The 20,164-nt window shown below is 41.3% G+C and overlaps 2 protein-coding genes across 3 annotated transcripts in view; both read right to left on the bottom strand.

Moving 5' to 3' along the window:
* Window positions 1-1,506, bottom strand: part of cep120 (centrosomal protein 120) — a 39,958-nt gene extending 38,452 nt beyond the window's left edge. For both annotated transcript variants that reach the window (XM_057853157.1, XM_057853156.1), the window contains exon 1: window positions 577-1,506. In XM_057853157.1, the coding sequence (XP_057709140.1) occupies window positions 577-634 (58 nt within the window). In that variant the 5' untranslated portion in view covers window positions 635-1,506. The remainder of the gene's footprint in view (window positions 1-576) is intronic.
* A 708-nt stretch (window positions 1,507-2,214) lies between these two features.
* Window positions 2,215-12,178, bottom strand: eaf2 (ELL associated factor 2). Its single transcript, XM_057853158.1, has 6 exons — window positions 11,970-12,178; window positions 10,808-10,902; window positions 10,601-10,737; window positions 10,343-10,524; window positions 5,569-5,817; window positions 2,215-2,507 (listed from the first exon to the last, which is right to left on the bottom strand). Exons 1-6 carry the CDS (start codon window positions 12,070-12,072, stop codon window positions 2,464-2,466), a joined length of 810 nt encoding a protein of 269 aa, XP_057709141.1. The 5' UTR covers window positions 12,073-12,178; the 3' UTR covers window positions 2,215-2,463.
* Window positions 12,179-20,164: the final 7,986 nt, after the last annotated feature.

Genomic DNA, 20,164 nt, shown 5'->3' on the forward strand with positions numbered 1-20,164 from the left:
TAAAAATAGCTGCGTTTTCGAGTTCCACTCTTCCACAAGCTCATCAAAAGGACCAAAAAAGCCGATAACTCCCGCCCTAGCGCCTGGTAATACAGCATCTTTTGAAATCTCCGCTCGTTTTCCTTCCCACAAAGTCACAACGCCGAAGCTGGAAAACCGCGATCCGCAGCAAACTTTAAAAACAGCACGTCCGAGCTGACGTAGGTCCAGACGTCCTCGTCGCCACTTTTTGTTATGTACTTCCTCAATCTAAGTACATTTAAAGCCGAGACTTGAGTGGAACAACACTTTTTTACTCAGAGCAAACAACTCTCTTTCTACCGTAATACCAGAACACCATGGAGCGCACAGCTATGGCAACAGCAGTGTGAAATAAATGTTCCAAAAAGAGTGCCATATTAAGAGTGGAACATTTTTATCAAGTTATTGACGCAGGGGGTTAGCCGGCTAAGGCGACAAACAAGTGGTTACCGATAATTAAAGCAAAAATAAAAACATTATGTCGATTAAACCGTTTAAAAATAGGACTTATATTACGTTTCTGGCTGGTGTGGTTGCTGTGGTACTGAAACTCACCTTCCAGGATGGACAGCACGAGAAAATAATGCTTGCTCATCGGACCCATGTTGGACATCTGGACAATCAAAAAGCCAGAACAAATCCGCGAGACTTTTGCTTTTAAAAGTTGAACTTTATCCAATTGAGAATAAAAGGACAGTTGCTTGTGGTTGCCAGTGTAGAAGGTAACCGCTTTGTTGTCAAGCTTTGGCGCCACCCATTTTGGTCTTTCAAGCGGAAGTTAAAGTTGGAGACCCTTATGTGTAGGTTTCTCTCTGCTGGATGGCGGTGGAACTGCAGGTTAATTTAAAAAAAAAAAAAAAAAAAAACGCGCCCGTAACCAATAAAAATACAATTACACATTTTTAAAAACTTGCGGAAGTAAACATACGAAGAGAGCGGAGTTTATTCAACATGGCTAGCGCGAGACAGACTGTGGTCAATGACTCGCGTCGATGTGTTTTTAGTAATTTAAAACTGATTTTACCGTGGATTGGAACATATTCTCGGCTCTCCCGTTGACCATCTGTGTTGTAGAGACGACTTTCGATGCGCAAGAGTGACGTTGCTCGGTAAGAACACGTCACGCAAATAAACGAATCTGATTTGTCGACTGATTTTGTACCTGCTCGAGAGGCCGTTAATGGGATGGTTCCCAGACTATTTCTCTCAGTTTTTGAAAAATACAGGGAGAATAGTCTGGCAGAGCCAGGCAAAATTCTCACCAGGTGTGTGTTTTATAGTGGGCAGGGCAGCTTTAAACCACTCATCAGCGATTGAGCACACACCTGACTTAAATTGTTTGGTAAAAAATTGTTTTAATTGTCTCCTTAGGAAGAGGGTTCACTTATTTTCCCCATTCTGTCATTGTTTGCATGCTGTAAAGCAGATACTGTTTTTACATCTGTGTGATATTGACAAAGATCAGATCACATTTGATGGTGATTTTATGCAGAAATGTGAGGAATTCCAAAAGGTTGATACTTTTCATACCAGTGTACAAGATGACCTGAAGCAAAGTCAATGCAGCCATTTTGAAGGTACTCTAGAATCTAGATGAAAAAAAACAGGAGACCGAATGGAACTAATTTTAAACTGGTGCGTAGCCAAATTAAGGCTTTATTTTTCTCCTTCGACAAACAGGACCGCTTCAACGCAAAAGACAGGTGCAAAAAAAAAAGGTTGATCAAAAGACTGCAATGACAGGCCTTTATCGCTTGCAGAAATATACATTTTGGATTCAAGTATTGCAGGTTTAAAGCTACGACCCGTTGAATGTTTTGAAAATCTAGCTATGAAAGCAATTAGCCACGGGGTAAACTACTATACTGGCAAGAAGACACGTAAGCAGACATTACGGGAACTAGCTACCCTGTCAATTAGAAATGACAGCTAAAATAAATTGATAACTGGCCACAAGCTCAAGATATCCTGAAAGGTAATAATCCTTTTAAAAGTGTGGGATCCGACAACCGACATAGACAACTTGTTTTTGTGATATAATTTGTAAGTTCATGTCTTGTGTAGGAACTGAATTTTGGAAAAAGCTTGAGCTACGTTTATCATAATTTAGCTTGAATTCTAAGAAGGCAAATGGTGCCATTTGGTCAGCACGTCAACATGAGCTGAGCAAACAAGACGAATAAACGAGGGGGAAGTTTGCACAAAAAATAAAAGTTTATGTATGTGATCCACATAAGGCACATCGTAAAATTACCCATAATGCCGAGCTGAAATGTGAAGCACCTCGATAGGCACTTTTAAGACTTGATTGGTAGACATGTTTTAAAAAACACTGGCGTTTCCCAGGATTCCCGAACACGCTGCCACTTGCATTACAAACAAAAAGAAGCGATGACGGAAGGAAGGAAATGGAAGTGAGCGGACGTAGTGACTGGCGACGGGTCAGTCGCTTTCGCTGCCAGATTCGCTTAATTGTAGGTCGTTTTCTGGAAGACAAAAACATGAAGGAGTTTACATCACAAAGGAGTCTCGGGCTTGGCGAAGAATGTTCTCCGGACAATAAACAATCAGAAAGTGAGCTACAATTGGGTCAGATGTAAACCCACTCCGCTAACCAACTCCAGACTTTTGGGTTTAACTCTATCATTTTTTATTACCGTAATTTTTGGACTATAAACTGCTACTTTTTTCCCCTCATTTTGAATCTTGTGGCTTATAGTCCAATGCGGCTTATTTGTTGATTTATTTGGATTAATAGCTAACACTTTATTTGACAGTGGCGTCATAAGACTATCATGGGCATTACTGAGTGCTTAGTTATGATGTATGTCATTTAGTGTCACCCTGCAAATTATGTCTAACTCCCTTTATGTCCATCTCAGATCTTTTACATCCATTCAAAAGTGAGATAATTTGCCAGATGACGCTAAAAGACATCTGTTACAAGCAGTCATTAATGCTCATGACAGTGTCATGTCATAATTATGACTGTCTTATTGCGCCACTTTCAAAGTGTTACCAAATACCATAACTAGCAATTAATGAAACAGCTGGAATAGTAACTGAAGAAATAATTAGCACAGAACATTCAATTTTGATTGTTATTTACACATGTAGCACTGCAATGCATGCTAGGACATACCAATAAAGTTGTACAAGTGAGCACTAATGTTTAAATGTGTACGCCGTACGTTCGAGATCTGTACGTTTTTTTGTGCATTACGTTTTTTTTCTCCGTTCGGATTTTGTCACCGTTTCGGCAACGTGCGTTACTACGTTGGTTAAATGACGCGAGAAAAGACACAGAGAGAAGAGTGTTGTGACGCTGTAGCAAACGCGATGCTAGGCTCGATGGCTCCAATATTTCCTGACTGTAGCAGACAGCCTACAATCTACGCCTAGATACAGTGCCTTGCAAAAGTATTCGGCCCCTTGAACCTTGCAACCTTTCGCCACATTTCAGGCTTCAAACATAAAGATATAAAATTTTAATTTTTTGTCAAGAATCAACAACAAGTGGGACACAATCGTGAAGTGGAACAAAATTTATTGGATAATTTAAACTTTTTTAACAATTAAAAAACTGAAAAGTGGGGCGTGCAATATTATTCGGCCCCTTTGCGTTAATACTTTGTAGCGCCACCTTTTACTCCAATTACCATTCTTCCTTGCAAAACAGCTCGAGCTCAGTGAGGTTGGATGGAGAGTGTTTGTGAACAGCAGTCTTCAGCTCTTTCCACAGATTCTCGATTGGATTCAGGTCTGGACTTTGACTTGGCCATTCTAACACCTGGATACGTTTATTTTTGAACCATTCCATTGTAGATTTGGCTTTATGTTTTGGATCATTGTCCTGTTGGAAAATAAATATCCGTCCCAGTCTCAAGCCTTGTGCAGATACCAACAGGTTTTCTTCCAGAATGTTCCTGTATTTGGCTGCATCCATCTTCCCGTCAATTTTAACCATCTTCCCTGTCCCTGCTGAAGAAAAGCAGGCCCAAACCATGATGCTGCCACCGCCATGTTTGACAGTGGGGATGGTGTGTTCAGGGTGATGAGCTGTGTTGCTTTTACGCCAAACATGGTTTTGCATTGTGGCCAAAAAGTTCAATTTTGGTTTCATCTGACCAGAGCACCTTCTTCCACATGTTTGGTGTGTCTCCCAGGTGGCTTGTGGCAAACTTTAAACGAGACTTTTTATGGATATCTTTGAGAAATGGCTTTCTTCTTGCCACTCTTCCATAAAGGCCAGATTTGTGCAGTGTACGACTGATTGTTGTCCTATGGACAGACTCTCCCACCTCAGCTGTAGATCTCTGCAGTTCATCCAGAGTGATCATGGGCCTCTTGGCTGCATCTCTGATCAGTTTTCTCCTTGTTTGAGAAGAAAGTTTGGAAGGACGGCTGGGTCTTGGTAGATTTGCAGTGGTCTGATGCTTCTTCCATTTCAATATGATGGCTTGCACAGTGCTCCTTGAGATGTTTAAAGCTTGGGAAATCTTTTTGTATCCAAATCCGGCTTTAAACTTCTCCACAACAGTAACTCGGACCTGCCTGGTGTGCTCCTTGGTTTTCATAATGCTCTCTGCACTTTAAACAGAACCCTGAGACAATCACAGAGCAGGTACATTTATACGGAGACTTGATTACACACAGGTGGATTCTATTTATCATCATCGGTCATTTAGGACAACATTGGATCATTCAGAGATCCTCACTGAACTTCTGGAGTGAGTTTGCTGCACTGAAAGTAAAGGGGCCGAATAATATTGCACGCCCCACTTTTCAGTTTTTTATTTGTTAAAAAAGTTTAAATTATCCAATAAATGTTGTTCCACTTCACGACTGTGTCCCACTTGTTGTTGATTCTTGACAAAAAAAAATTAAATTTCATATCTTTATGTTTGAAGCCTGAAATGTGGCGAAAGGTCGCAAGATTCAAGGGGGCCGAATACTTTTGCAAGGCACTGTATCAAATGCTTATAGAACTACATGCGAAATGACAGACGGCGGCGTTAATAAACAGCCGCCATTTTGAAGCAGTAGAATTCTAAGAAAGGCTCTGTTGTAGTGAACCTTCCTAGCAAACTTAAGCAACTTTTTATCTAAAATATTCAGAAATCGGCAAAATCTTGACTTGAATCTATCTTTAAATGATGAAAGTTTTAAAACTTTAACATGTCGAAAATAGACAGAAGGGAACTAGCAAAAACGGTAGCAATTTTAACAACTTTAACAGTTGACGGTCAAATAACGTGTTGTCGGTTAATATCTTTTGGGGTAAATATCCCATAATACGGTCAGGACAGCTGCAGCTATAGTCCAGTGCGGCTTATCTATCAACAAAAATTATGGTTTTCGCGTCAAATTTAGTGGGTATCGGCTTATAGTCAGGTAAGCCATATAGTCCAAAAATTACGGTATGTTTTCTCATTTTTCTAAATTGCTCATTTGATTAATTCATTCACTGACACTGAAGGCAATAGACGCCCTTCGCTGTTAATATCAGTTCAAGAGTTAAAAAGACTGCAAAAGTTGTTTACTTACTGAGCGTGTTCATGAGTCCTCCTCCTGCGCCACCCCCTCCTCCTGGCTGCTGGCAGCTGCTGCTGGTGAGGACAGGCATGCTGTGGTTGTTCTGAGCCATGGGCGCAGCAGGGGGAGCGCCGGCGCTACCGCCGCGCTCATCCTCAGAGTCGCTGCTGCTAGAGCTGTCGTCGCTGCTGGAGGATGAAGAACTGTTGGAGGAACTGGCGCTACTCATCTGGTCCATTACTCTTGCCTCCGCCATGAGCTCTGTAGGTGACATCGCAAAAAGAAAATTTTAATCCGTGGTACCTCTACATATGAAGTTAATTAGTTCCAGGACCTTGTCTGTAAGTCGAAACGCTCGTATGTCGAGCAGGATTTTCCCATAAGAATACATTATAATTCCATTAATTCATTCCACAGCCCGAAAACCTACACCAAATCCTTAATAAATACTGCTTTTACTATTGCAAATAGCAATTACAAAGAGCAAAACAAATAAATTATGAATACAAATTTGAATAATAATAATAATACCTGTAATAATGTAACGAATCGGATTCTAATGTGGCGCATTTTGCGTGGTGTACCTGAACACACCGCGTGGCTGATGACAGAGTGAGAGAGAGTGCATTAGTTTTTTTACTTTCACTTTTCGTGTTCTGTTGTTGGGCGTCAACTGCGAGGGACAGTAGGCATGTTGTGTTGCACAAGTTCTGAAATAAATGATTAAAAACCAGACTAAGCTGGCGATTTCTTTGGCGATGTTACAATAATTGTCACCTTAACTTATAAAGACTGGCAAACGGAGGAGGACCGCTGAGATCGTAGACATTCTACGGCCGTAATGTCGAGCCAGTTCACGGACGTGGACACCACACTCATACTGTATTTTCCAATCATTTCCATCTTCATTTCAATGGTAAGCCTCACCTTTTTTTTACCACCTGCATTAACATTGTTGGAACTAGGGCTGTCCCAAACGACTAATTTTCTCCCGATTAATCAGACGACTATTTTTACGATTAGTCGACTAATCTTGTAATTTAAATTTATTTATTTATTTATTTTTTACTAATTTAGCAATGAAATTTATGTTGACGCTTATCAATTCAGAAAAACATTTTGGAACACTTCAATTCTTTATTAAAGTACAAATAAACAGATAAATAACAATAATAAATCACAAACTGAGTTCAAATGCTGATAGAATTAACTTGTGCAAAAGAATGGAATGTAAACAGATTCAGAACACTGACTTCACCTTTCCAACATGATTCAAAACAATTCAAAAAATACCTAGCATTAATATTATAGTATACTGTAGTACTATAAATAATAGTATTATAATAATTATTCATTGCCAATCAGACTTTTCATAAAGGGTGTCATTTTAAAGGTATTCTTAGTGTAGAATCTGAAGTATGTGGGATTAACTCCAGAAATTGTTATTTATATGACGAACATGACATGCTTTTATTTTGAAACGTTCACAGGAAGTAGGCTCGCTACACCGCAAACTTATGCTTTTACATTCCGCCAAAAAAAACACTTTTTGTCATTGCATGTGGTGTCAGTAATAGATTTTTTTTTTCCTTTTGCAAATGCTGTTAACCAGCGATTTTTCATGTTTGAATTGTCACCTTTTAACTGCAAGTTTTGGACAAGGCTGCCTGTTTTATAGCCGGCTAAAGTAGGTCGTCTTTTTCCCCATTCACCTCAATGTAGCAATGCTAACGTATACTGTGTTTGATATAGATGTGTTTTCTTATTTTGTATGTCTGAACTTTAATTCTACAGCGTGTTGATGACAGAAAAGAACTGGAGTCTCATATACTATCAGCACACACGCACACATGTATGCACACACGCGCAGCGATAAAACGCAGCCGTGAAAATGACCGCCCTCATTTTTATTTACCATGCGATAAATGGAATCATTGCATATCGCGACAGGCTTAGCAACTTCAATAAAACAAATTATTAGTTAGTTAGATGGACTTACAATCTCCTGTCGTTATCATTCACGGCCGATGTGCAGCCAAGCTTGGCATTGAAGAGACAGGACACAACAGTGTACCCTCCTTTGTTTCTTTAAAAATAAGTCAATGTTTTGGACTCTCTGGTGCGCTTTTTTTGCTTTGTGCTGATTTCCCCGCTTGCATACCAAGCGTCCGACATTCTGAACTTTCCACGCATATATTTTTTTTAACCCTTCATTTACTGTCGACGGGATGTTGTGCTCGTCGACGGATTTACGTCATCGATGACGTCGACAATGTCGACTAGTCGGGACAGCTCTAGTTGGAACCCGTTGATTTCTCTCACAAGAAAATCCGCCGTGCGTCCGTGTTGCGGTAAAACAAAGAATCTGCCAGGCTGTCTAAAATCATCGTATTTTGAGCATCGGTGGATGTAGAAACAAATTGCGAGTCAAATTTTACGCCAGATGTCGAAAAACTCGTGTGTCAAAACGATCGTATCTTGAGGTACCACTTACTGGTGCACGATAATTATCGGACCGATAATAGGAATTATGACGTCACACTGATAAATCCAATAACATTATTAATAGGACCGATAATATGTACTGTGCTGGCTTTACAGTTTACACACTAGTATGGGAAATCAGTTGACCATTTGCGGGGCATTGCTCCCACCTGCTGGTCAGAATAATACGCTGCACCTATTTTTTGTTACAGTTTGGTTCACATTACAAACTCATTCACCCACACAGTGCGGTGTCTAGCGGTAGCATTGACAATCGTGAATGCTTTCTGTTACTTTTCCGCCCGGAAATATATGTCTCTAAGTATTTTATGTTTACTATAACATATGGATTTGCAACATATGTTTACTTCTGTGGTGAAGGGTCATATGTACAGAACTTCATAAGTTGTTGTGTTATAGAAGTCAACCAATGCTTTAGTAGCTCAAGCTAGTGTGCTATGCTATATATAGAATAGTTGTGTATATAGACCCTACTCACATGACGTCACAACCACGCCTCCGTGCCATGTTGTCCGTCTACTCATCGTGTTGACACATTACCGCTACGTAAATTCCTCCTATTATGGCGTGTTTTTCTGCTCATTAACATTAATAATCATAATGGTGAAGGCGTGTGTGGCGGTTGGTTGCAGTAACAGAGAAGATAGACGGAGAGACTTGAAGTTTTACCGTATTCCGAGAGGCCCGGAGAGGAGAGCGAGATGGACTGCTGCAATTCCACGAGAAAACTGGGTACCAAACGATCACTACAGATTATGTAGTAGTCATTTTATATCTGGTAAGATGCATTTAATATATATTTAGAGGGTTTTGGGCTGACAACCACAATTGAGATCATTGCGAGGCTGATCGCCGACAACATACAGTTTCAAATTCAAGATGCTTATTTCTTCCACCATCATTATTTTTTGAATAATATTTAGCTGGTACCAAGTGAAAGAAGTTAAACAAGTGTGTCCAAACCTTTTGCAAAGGGGGCCAGATTTGGTGTGGTAAAAATGTGGGAGGCTACCTTGGCTGATTTACATAGAACAATATATTTAAACAAATTTTAGCAAGCCCTTCTGTGTGTCACATTTGCTTTATTATTTTTTATCATTCATAATTTCAACAATCTCGTCTTTGTGGCGTTCTCTTTCGACATTCGGGCTCTTGCGAAATACTGCTGCTGTGAAATTAAACTAGCTTCAAGTTGCTATAATTTCTCGCTGCGTATCTTCCCTGTAATGTTGTTGTACATGTCAGCGTGTCTTGTTTGGTAAAATTGTGTCACATCGAACTCCTTGAAAACAGCAACTGTCTCTTTGCAAATGAGGCAAACACAGTTGTTGCGTGTTTTATTGAAGAAATAGTCCAATATCCACCTGTCCTTGGAAGCGTCGGCCATCGCAGTCAACTTTTTTTTTTTTTATTGATTGTCGCCATTTTAGACAATTGGAAGGAAAGGGTCACACGGGGTAATGTTGCTTAGAGTGCTCTTTAAAGTTATTCAAACTTTCGTGAAAATAGGCTGATTTTGTGTGGACAAGATAGTTGTAGATATCAGGGTAGCAGATGTCAGGCAGAGAGGGCGAAGACAGCGGGTCGAAAAATATCGATTTAGGCATCAAATATGGATCTGGCGAATGGATAGACCGAAGCTTTTCCACATAACGCCTTTTATGCAACGCATCCAATGAGTTTACCGCATCTAAAAGCACAGGGGCTTCCATGAATTGCACTATAAATTGCACGACAAATTGAAACCATTGAGAATACGGATAAACACAGACGGACAATATGGCGGCCGGATACAGCGATACGTCATTCTGTGACGTTGGTGAGTACGGTCTATAAGTGTATTGTGCAGTTTTTTGTATATTGAGTATTGTATATGTGTATTTTTCTGTTGTACTTTCACAATATTAAGACGGGTGTCTTCCCATGAAAGCAGGAAAAGACCAAGACTTGTGGTTTATGGAAGTGCATTAATTTTTAGCAGGTTGTTGGGCATGCAGAAGTGAATCGCACTGTTTTGTTCATGTCATTATGAAAAATCTGGTGAGATCAAAGGCGAATCTATGTTGAATCCACCACTAGTTGTTTTTTTTTTGTGTTGAAACCTCCAGGTGTTCAAAAACTCAGTTTATACATTTAAAAAAATATATATTTATTATCGGTTATCGATATCGGTATCGGCTTTGAGGAGCAGGAAGTTATCGATATCGGTTTCAAAAAATGGATATTGTGCACCCCTAGTTCCACTGTATGTTATTTCATCATAGGTAGAAGTGAAGGCTACCTTTCTCAATATCATCCAGCGGCGACGCGGGCGCCGTCTTTTCTTTTGGCGGAGAACTTTTAGATCCTGCTGAACTCTTGCTTCCACTTGCGCTACCACTGCTGCTGTTCTTCAACTGCTGGCCGAGACGACCCGTCTGCTGCTGCTCCAAGCGGGAATGAATCTTACTGCTGCCCTCAGCTCTGGAAGGCATCACAAAAAAGACCAAAAAAAGTGTCATATACATGGAGTTCACTCTCTGAAAATCTAGTCAGGCACCTGGTTTTCTTGACCGCAATGTTGCTACTGAGCTTCTCTAGTCGATACTCGCCGGTGTCATGGTTGACAATGAGGATGCACTCCTTCATGTATGAGCGCTTGGATCCCTTGAAAACAGTCACTGGGGCGCTGGAGCCCTAAAACGAATTTTTGGAAAAAAAAGATGATTTTTAAATATTTACTTGTACAGAAAGGGAAAGCACTCACCTCTAAATTTGGTAAAGTTATGGTGACTTGCTCTCCTTTTCCCACTTCCAGATCTCCTTCACGGGCTGTGTCAATCGAAGCTGGTTTGAAATCATCTGGGGATGAACGTGGAGCATTTTACATGAAATTATCCTCTCATTTAACTTATTAGCTGCCAATGACGGTGCTTTACATCCAATCCATTTTGATTTGAAGGGACGAATTCGTCCTTCCTAGTAGGAATGGATTGGACGTATAGCGCCGTCAATGGCAATATAACGAGCATTCACAGCCACTCCTCCCAGTGTAAATGAGTTGGGCGTCCATCATTGTCAATGGGGGCAATAAGTACAAAATAGATTTGAAAAAAATCCTTTAGTTTTATTTTGCGCCATAACTGGAGTATATTTCTGCTTTTATTCATCATGTTTTTACGAACAGCTTATTAATTAATAATTTTATTTATTTCATTAAATATATATATACAGTATATATATAATAATGGTTGTTTAAAATAATATAATTGAGACCCGGCGTCCACATATGTGGACATCACATTTTGTGTCATGTAGGCCACACTTTTTTTTTTTTTTTTTTTACCGAATTGGAATGTTTTAAAAAGGTATTTTTTTCATGAAAGATGTGAAATACTGTATTAAAAAATAATTTTAAGTGTGAATAATAACTACGTCAACAGATAACTACGGCAGAATGATGTTTCCAATTTCAAGTGATCTTTTCCTATTCTAAATATGGAACCGAGGGTACAAGTGAAACATTTAAAAATAATATTAATAAAGAAAAACAGGCACAAAGTGACGCAAGAGATGTTTTTATTTGTTTTACCATCAAAAATGGGTACACGATGAGTAGTACTGTCACTATGTTACCACTAGATGGCGACGTTCCTCTACTGACGGAAGGATAACACACGAGCTAGTATTTGACAGCTGCTACTACTAATTTTCTCAGTGAATAAATGTATTAAAAATAAACTAACATAAAAAACACCGACATCGTCAAGAAACATGAGGTCGGTACGCTTTCACTCAAGTGAACGTTAGTTTTGTAGGACCGTCGGCCATCGAATGAAAAGGAAATAATCATCAAGCTAGCATGCTACCGTTAGCCCGTGTGGGGAAGCAGGAACAAAAATCCACACACACATACAACGTCCACTTACATCTCACGGTGTGGTAGGCACTTTTGGGGTGCTTCTCGAACGTCTCCCCTAATTTCAAGACGTGCTCTTGGTTGTCAAAGTTGGCGTAGCTTGTTCCATTCATCCTAAGTGTTTAGCCGGATGAAAACTTTTGGCTGCTTTTTTTTAATTATTTGACGGCCATGTACTGTAAGGTGCCGCCGAGCTCCGCCTTGTCCTCTTTGTGATTGGACCGAGCTGGATAAACAAGTGCGATCATTGGCCATTTGACAGTCAATCAAAATGACGTAAACCTATTAATGCTAATTGTGCTGATGCCTTCGTATTTTTTAAGCTTGAAATATTACGACTATTAAATACTAATAGAAATATAGTTAGTATTTATTTATTTTTATTATTTTTATATTTATTTTTAGTCCTGCAGCAATAGAATAGAATAGAATAGAATAGAATAGAATAGAATAGAATAGAATAGAATAGAATAGAATAGTCCTTTATTGTCACGATACAATTGTACAACGAAATAAATGTACATGTATATGTAAAAATGGAGCATCTCCCTTTACAGTGCGGGACATGGTACTTTAAAATCTTAAAAGTTAAAGTATAAAAATTTCGTCGTATAAATAAGTATAACATTTGTGTGAAATAGTCCTATGTATAAGCAGTGCAGATAGTGGAAGTGAACTAGCAGCAGTTTGAGAGTGAAGGCATTAAATATTGCACATTCATATTGCACGTAAGTGAGTATTGCACATAGAATATTGCATGTAAATGAATATTGCACATTGGGTGATGTGGTATTACAAATGGCAGTTCAGGGTGGAGCTGGCTTGAACAAAGAAACTGTTTCCCAGTCTGTTTGTTCTTGCTTTTAAACACCTGTAGCGCCTCCCAGAGGGAAGCAGCTCAAACAGCTGAGAAACCAGGATGTGAACTGTCCTTGAGTGGAAGTGCTGCAGGAGGGCTGCCCCAGGGCCCTAGCACCTCCCCAGCCTATCGGGGGGAGCGAGCGTGGCCCACCCGTGGCAAAGGGGCCACCTCCATCTCCCCGGGACCCAGGTTGGTCCCCCAGACCATCCGCGCCCCCATTAACCGGCCCTCGGGGGATTAGATGATGCGCCACTGCCTTCCATGCCCACCCCCCCCCAACGGCCGCCCACCTGGATCCGCAGCCCCCCCAACTGACGCAGCACACCGCGGGACACCCACAGCCCCTAGGCCCGGGGCAGGACAGGATCCCCACCCGGAAGGGGCTACACCCCGCCGGCACTCAGCAAGCGAACCGTGCCGGGGCCCAAGGAGGATGCCCGGGTAGAAAAGAGAAAAGAAGGTGTAAGCAGGAGAACACCGAAAGGCCGTCATAGGGCGGCGCGGGATCAGAGCACCGACCCCAGCAACCGACGTCCCAGACGAAGAGCAGGTCCCACCCTTAATTCCGTGAAACGTAAAGTAAGCTGCTGTTAGGTGTGGGCGGCGGCACACTCCTACAATAGCGGACAGGGTACTTCCAGTCCTTTTGCTCGGATTAGTCAATAGAAAAGTGTGGGACCCTGACAAGGAATTCCTTCCCAACATATGCGTCTCAATTGTTGATATATAGCTTAAGCTTGATTATTGTACAAGCGTTACCTAAAAATTCATAATTCAGAGCACAGCTGTCTACATCTGGAGGCAAGGGAGGGCAGGGAGGCAGGCACTCTCAAGCGCAAAGGTGTTCTTGAAAAGGTACAATGTAACATTTAATTGGTAATGCACGGCCTGGCCATGCACCTCCGCTTCATGATATGACATATTTTTCTTTTAATCATGTGACCATTGTTTTACCAGCTAAGCCTGCCTTTCAGCATGATAACAGTCCTCTGAGCTCTGCTGCATCAGAGCATCATTGTACTCCGTGTGTGATGGATGTTCTCCTTGTGATCATAAGTAAACTTTTAAAAGACTTCTGGAGTGAGAGCCTTTTACTTCTGAAAACAAAGGGGGAACAGATTTTCTCCCCAGACACACCTACCTACTGGGACTGTACGGCTCTGTTCCGGCTCTCCCCAAAAACCTGAATGAATGTGTATGTGCCCGACGTGAAAAAAATTTCCAGTGCAAAATTAAGCGCGCGTGAGTTAAGAGGCAGGCTCACGCGGGCGGGGCGCCACCCGCCAGACCTGTTGGCATCAGAGCGAGAGAAGCGCCAGGGCCCCAACCACCCCTTGCCCCAGACCACTCCCAACCGCCTGGGCACCTACCCCGCATCCCTGAACAAGCACCACTTCAGCGCGTCGGTGGCCAGGGGGCAACCCCCCCAGCAGGGGATGACCATCCCCACCCAGACCCCACGGACCCCGGGAGGGCACAACCTCCCAGCCCACCCCTGGGCCGAGAGGGGCACGCGGTATGGTACCGGAAGGCACCTCCGCGGCACCCAGGACAGAGACGGGGCCCAGGCCGGGCCGACTTGGGAGGTCACTGTGCTCGCCTCCACCACCCCACCGCAGAGAGGGGGGCAGGCCCGACCTTCAGGTGCAACCACACAGCACATATGAAATTACGAGATCCTAGGTTTATCAAGAACCCATAGGTGCATGCCGGCGTAGTATTTGTATTTATAATTGTGTTTTAATTAAGGCTGGGACTTTAACGCATTAATTTCGATTAATTAATTATAAAGCTTTTAACGCGTTAAAAATTTTAACGCAATTAATTGTTTCAGTTCCATTTGTCCGCACGCGGAACCTTCCTACTCATGTGTTTCTGGTACGCCGGTAAATCTGACGCACACAAACAAACGCTAACAGCAGCAGTGATGGGAGGCGACATTTTATTTGGACAGTTAGGGGCTAGTTTTCCCCTATAAAACGCATCCTGATGGGACAATGGACAAGAGCATTGTTTTGTGCAAGCTGCCGACGCGGCCGCACGCCTTCCTCGTCCCCCTCTTCCCGCCCGCCCTTTAACCAGGGCGCGGCGGCGGCGAGGGTCCCGGCGCGGTCGGCTTGGCGGTCACGGTTGCACCCGGCGGGCTGCCTCGGCCGGCGCTTGTGCAAGCTGCTATTCGATGATGAAAAGCAGACCAAAGAAGACCGATTGAAGTCTGTCGAGTATGTTGGTTTGACACGGGACCACTGGACTTTCTTGAGCAATTCTAACTATCTCGGAGTGACCGCACATACAATACAAGTCGTCAACAATGAATGGCATTTGGCGTCTTTCGTCCTGACTGTGCAAAAAGCCAACGACAGACGCTAAACAGTAAACTGTGCAGACCAGTTTTTTTTCGGTAGCTGAGTCCTGGGAGATTGAACGAAAAGTGACAACAATTGGTACGGATTGTTGAATAACTTAATGTTGAAGTGTTGCACTTTGTTATTTTCTTGCAGTTTAATTATCAGTGTTTACATTTCACTATTTGAAAGAAAATATTTGGCAATATTTTATGCCTCATAGTTTTATCTTGTAACTACTGAAAAGTAGTTATGTATACAGTTAAAAAACAGTAACTATCTAAAGAAAAATGTTTTCAAAGAACATAAATAATCCGGGTGCCTGAAACACTTTAAACCTGAATAGCTGTATGAGCACTTTGACCAATTGTATGCTGATGACATTACATATTAACAGTAATAAATTTGTTGTTAAGCTCAAAAAGGCTTTTTTATTGAGAACACGATTTGTTTTGTCAATATATGGTTTTCAATTAGAATGCGATTAATTTCGATTAATTAATTACACACCCTGTAATTAACTCGATTAAAAATTTTAATCGAGTCCCACCACTAGTTTTAATATTAAGACAAGGCTGATTTTATTTGTTGCATTTTTATTTTGCTGGTGTATTCCTCTTCCAAAGTGCAGCGTTACAATGCAGAACATTTATGGCTTTGCATAAAAATCCCTCGTTCTTTATAGAATTTTGATGTATACAACAAGACAGAGAAAACACAGATGTAGCCGGTGCGTATGAAAAACAGAAGATGTTTCAAACACAAAACCACACTGATGTGACACTAGTTTCTTTTATGTTGAGCAGGAAAAAAAATCCCTGTGTTTACAATATTTACAAAAAGACAAGAGTCTAGCACCAACAACTACTGCTGAGTCTAATGTAGTAATCGGCTAACTGCTAGTGCTCATTTGCCCATTTATTCTGTTTCCACAGCTTCTAAATGCACATTTTGCCATGTTGCAGGCCATCAGTTAACTCAGCAGACTGATGCTGCATTCTAGGAAGGTGGGAAGTCAGTGTCTCCGACCTCCGATCTGGAAAATGAATCATTGGAATGTCTCAACTATTTGATCGCTTATGAGAAAGCATGTTTGCTGGAGGTCAAAATGTCTTTTGATGGCCAAAATTAAAAACAACTTGTCGCGATCAGCCATGTTTACTGTTTAGATTAGCTTGTAACGCTTTGATGTCGTAACTGGTACCTACACCCGTCGACAGGGGAGGGCAACCGGGAATGTTGTCCCGGGCCTCAGGACCATAGGGGCCCCTGAATGACCCTTAATTTATTTTACTTTACATTCTCATATTTCTTTTTTATTTTAACCATAGTCTGATTAAACATTATGTTCTACTCTATATATCAGGGGTCGCGTTAACCGAATATTTTCCGTCGTTGACCGGTTTTTTAAAACGGTGATGGAAAAAACTGAAGTCCATCCATCATTTTGACAGGTTGCAATTCACACCCCAGACCACAGGGTGGCGAGTGAGCATATTAATTAGCTATTGTCTCTCTTGATGCATGTCGTCGTTGGCCTTACTCGGAAAAATGTCAAGGCAACTGAGTGTTTGCCTGGCACGGCCAGACTGTTCTCCCTGTATTTTTCAAACACTGAGAGAAAAGTCTGGGACACAGCCTCTCGAGTAGGTACAAAATCAATCGACAAATCAGATTTGTTTATTTGCGTGACGTGTTCTTCACGAGCAACGTCACTCTTGCGCGCCGAAAGTCGTCTTTACAACAACACGGATGGCGGGAGAGCCGACAATATGTTCCAATCCGCGGTAAATTCAGTTTTAAATGAGCTAAAACACATCGACACGAGACATTGACAACAGTCTGTCTCGCGCTAGCCATGTTGAATAAACTCCGTTCTCCTCCTATGTTTACTTCCGCGCGCAAGTCCCTCGTCCTGCCCTGGTCCTGCCCTCGTCGCTTTGCTAACGGCACGTCTGCTCGTCGCTGATTGGTGCACTCCCCTGCTTGTTTGCCTCTTGTTAAGCTTGTTTGGACAGAATATTAATTAAAAATGAATGAAAACTAAATACTATTGAATATGTCATTATTATCATTTTAAAAATGTAAGTGACGGGTAAAAACAGATTATGACCGGATTTTTATGACACTGTCAGTCAAAATGACAGACAACGAAAAAGTCTAGCGCAATCTCTGCTATTTATACTTAAAAACTTTAACATATTAAATATTTTAAATAATTATTTTTTTCCTTTTTATTGCACAACGCCCCCCCCCTGTCTTAGCAGAGAATGGTTCGACCCCGCTCTGGCGCGCTCCACTACATATGTGCCCTGAAACGGGAAATTGAAATCTGTCATTATAAACTCTAAACATGGCAAGTTGTCATAAATCGGGTACGCAGAAAAGAAAAGAAAAAAGAAAATGAGATGAATATCATAACGGTGAACGAGAAAAAATACAGTGGTACCTCTACATACGAAGTTAATCCGTTCCAGGACCTTGTTTGTAAGTCGAAATGGTCGTATGTCGAGCAGGATTTTCCCATAGGAATACATTATAATTCCATTAATTCGTTCCACAGCCCAAAAACCTGCACTAAATCCTTAAAAAATACTGCTGGTGCTATTACAAATGGCAATTACACGTAGCAAAACAAATAAATTATGAATCAAAATTGGAATAATGTAATAAAAAGAATAATAATAATTCCTGTAATAGTGTAACGAATTGGGTTCTAATAAGGCGGACGTTTTTTTGTGTACCTGAACGCACCGCGGGGCTCACGTGCCAGAGACAGACCGGTGAGCTTGAGTTTCACTTTCACTTTGAATGTTCTCTTGAGAACACCATCAATTGCGGCAGACAGCAGGCGTTTTGTGTTGAATAAGTTGTAAAAGAAATGATGAAAACGTGGCGAAGCTGGCGATTTCTTTGGAGACAATAAGAATTGTCAGCTTAATTTATAAAGACTGGCGAACGATGGTCGGAGGAGGACCGTGGAGATGTATTGTTGAGCCATTTCACGGATGCCCATCCCACGCTCATATTTTTCTGTCATTTGCATCTTCATTTCGAAGGTAAGCATCAACTTTTTCCTTGTTTCACCACCTGTACCAACCTTTTCTGAAACCTGTGTTGATTTGTCACACAAGAAAATCCGCCGTGCATTCGTCTGCGGTGCTGCCATTGTTGTCGTATTTCGAGCATGTCGTCGGATGTAGAAACAAATGGCGAGTCAAATTTTACGTCGGATGTCGAAAAGTTCGTGTGTCGAAGCGATCGTATGTAGAGGTACCACTGTAATGAAGTTTCTAAAAGGGGGACAAGAAGCCAGAGAATTAGGGCTAGAGTTGGCTGTGGACGGTGATGTCGGTGAGTGAACAACAGCCCCTAACACTGAACGCTTACATTTGCGTTCACCGTGACCAAAGCCCAATTCGAGTCTGTCACCGGCCGCTTGTAGCCTATCCGGCAACGCATTTTTTTGTCTTTACCGGTGACTGTAGCTGAAGGAGAGCGAGCCTTCAGTAAAATGAAAATAGTAAAAAACTAACTACGCTCCACCATATCACAGGCCAGGGTTAACAACCTAGCCATGCTCTCCATTGAGCGTGAGCTTGCTCAAAAACTGGATTTCACTGATGTTGTAAATGACTTTGCTGTCAAAAAAGCTGGGCGCATCACTGTTTGAGGGCTTGATAACCCCAGGGATGTGGAGGGGGCGGGCACAGGATGTTAAGTGATACTGTTTTGTTGCTTAGCAGGCAGGCATAGCACTTTCAGTTGTATTCCATTGTAGCCTACATGGGACAATAGATGGAAATAGTTTGTTTATGGTGGAAAACACAGACAAGACTGAAAAAGCCGTTTCTGCTCTTGCACTCCTCTTTAAAAGAAACTGCTGTATTTTAAGCCAAAACAACTGTTGTGTTTGATAGAAAAATATGTCTATATGCTGGCATAGCAGATTCATGGCGCATTAAGCCCCCAAACTATTTTTAATTTGCACGTTTTACCCTGAAAACTCCCGTTTACAGACGTCGCGCAACCACTTTTGTTTCAACTCGGCCATAAAATAAAAGTAATTAATTATTCAAAATGTCTGTAATTTTTAGCTTAGAATCATTATTTGATGTCTAATATTACGTTTTAAAAAAAACGACTTTAAAGAATTATCCACTCGCATATTTTAAACTTTTAAACAAATTACATCACAATGAAAAAAATGTCGTCTGTAAAAAACTCACAGATATTTACCTCATAACTATTGCTTAATTGTATTTTTTTTTCTGTCACATTTTTTCCGATAAGTTGGAGGATAAATAGTCGATCCAAACAAAGAAAAATGAAAAAAAAAACGTTTAAAAAGGTAAATATATGAAAAAGAAAATCTCGACCACTCCTTGATGTCTGCAATTTCTGCATCGCGACCCTTGCTATATTACCATGTTTCACCCATAAAATCCCCAAAAAATCCAGCTGTGGCCATTCAGAGATGTGTCTTGACACTCAGTGATACATGCAACATGGAGTTTTTGGTTCGAAACAAGGTAAGTATGCGATAATAGCTCTTTAAAATCATGGCGTCTGTAATTTTGCTCTTGCGTGCTCTCACCTCCAGATAGGGTTTTGCTGTTTATTATTATTTTTTTTAAATGCCTTCCTTTTCAAAATTTTTCTTCCCCCAGAAAATTGAGATTTTAAGCTTTCCAATTATGTATCACACGTGCTTATCGGACAATTTTGAAAGTTGGCTAATTTGGGGGTCTCAGAGCAGAACTTCAACTCACCTGAGTGTTTTCCGCCTTATATTGTGTCAAATCACATTACGGTCTGTTAAATTTAACTGTCCATCTCAAATTAAATTTAAAAAAAAAATTGCAATGTCATTGCTTGCAAAGCATTAAAAGTACTCCGTATGTTGTCGTGACACGCCGGTGGCTGGGGTGGGGTTGGGGGGGCCCTATAGTTGTCTCTTGTCCCCGGGCCCCTGCAATTCTGCTGACGGCCCTGCTG

This window comes from Corythoichthys intestinalis, chromosome 12, assembly GCF_030265065.1.
Source record: "Corythoichthys intestinalis isolate RoL2023-P3 chromosome 12, ASM3026506v1, whole genome shotgun sequence".
Lineage (NCBI taxonomy): Eukaryota > Metazoa > Chordata > Actinopteri > Syngnathiformes > Syngnathidae > Corythoichthys > Corythoichthys intestinalis.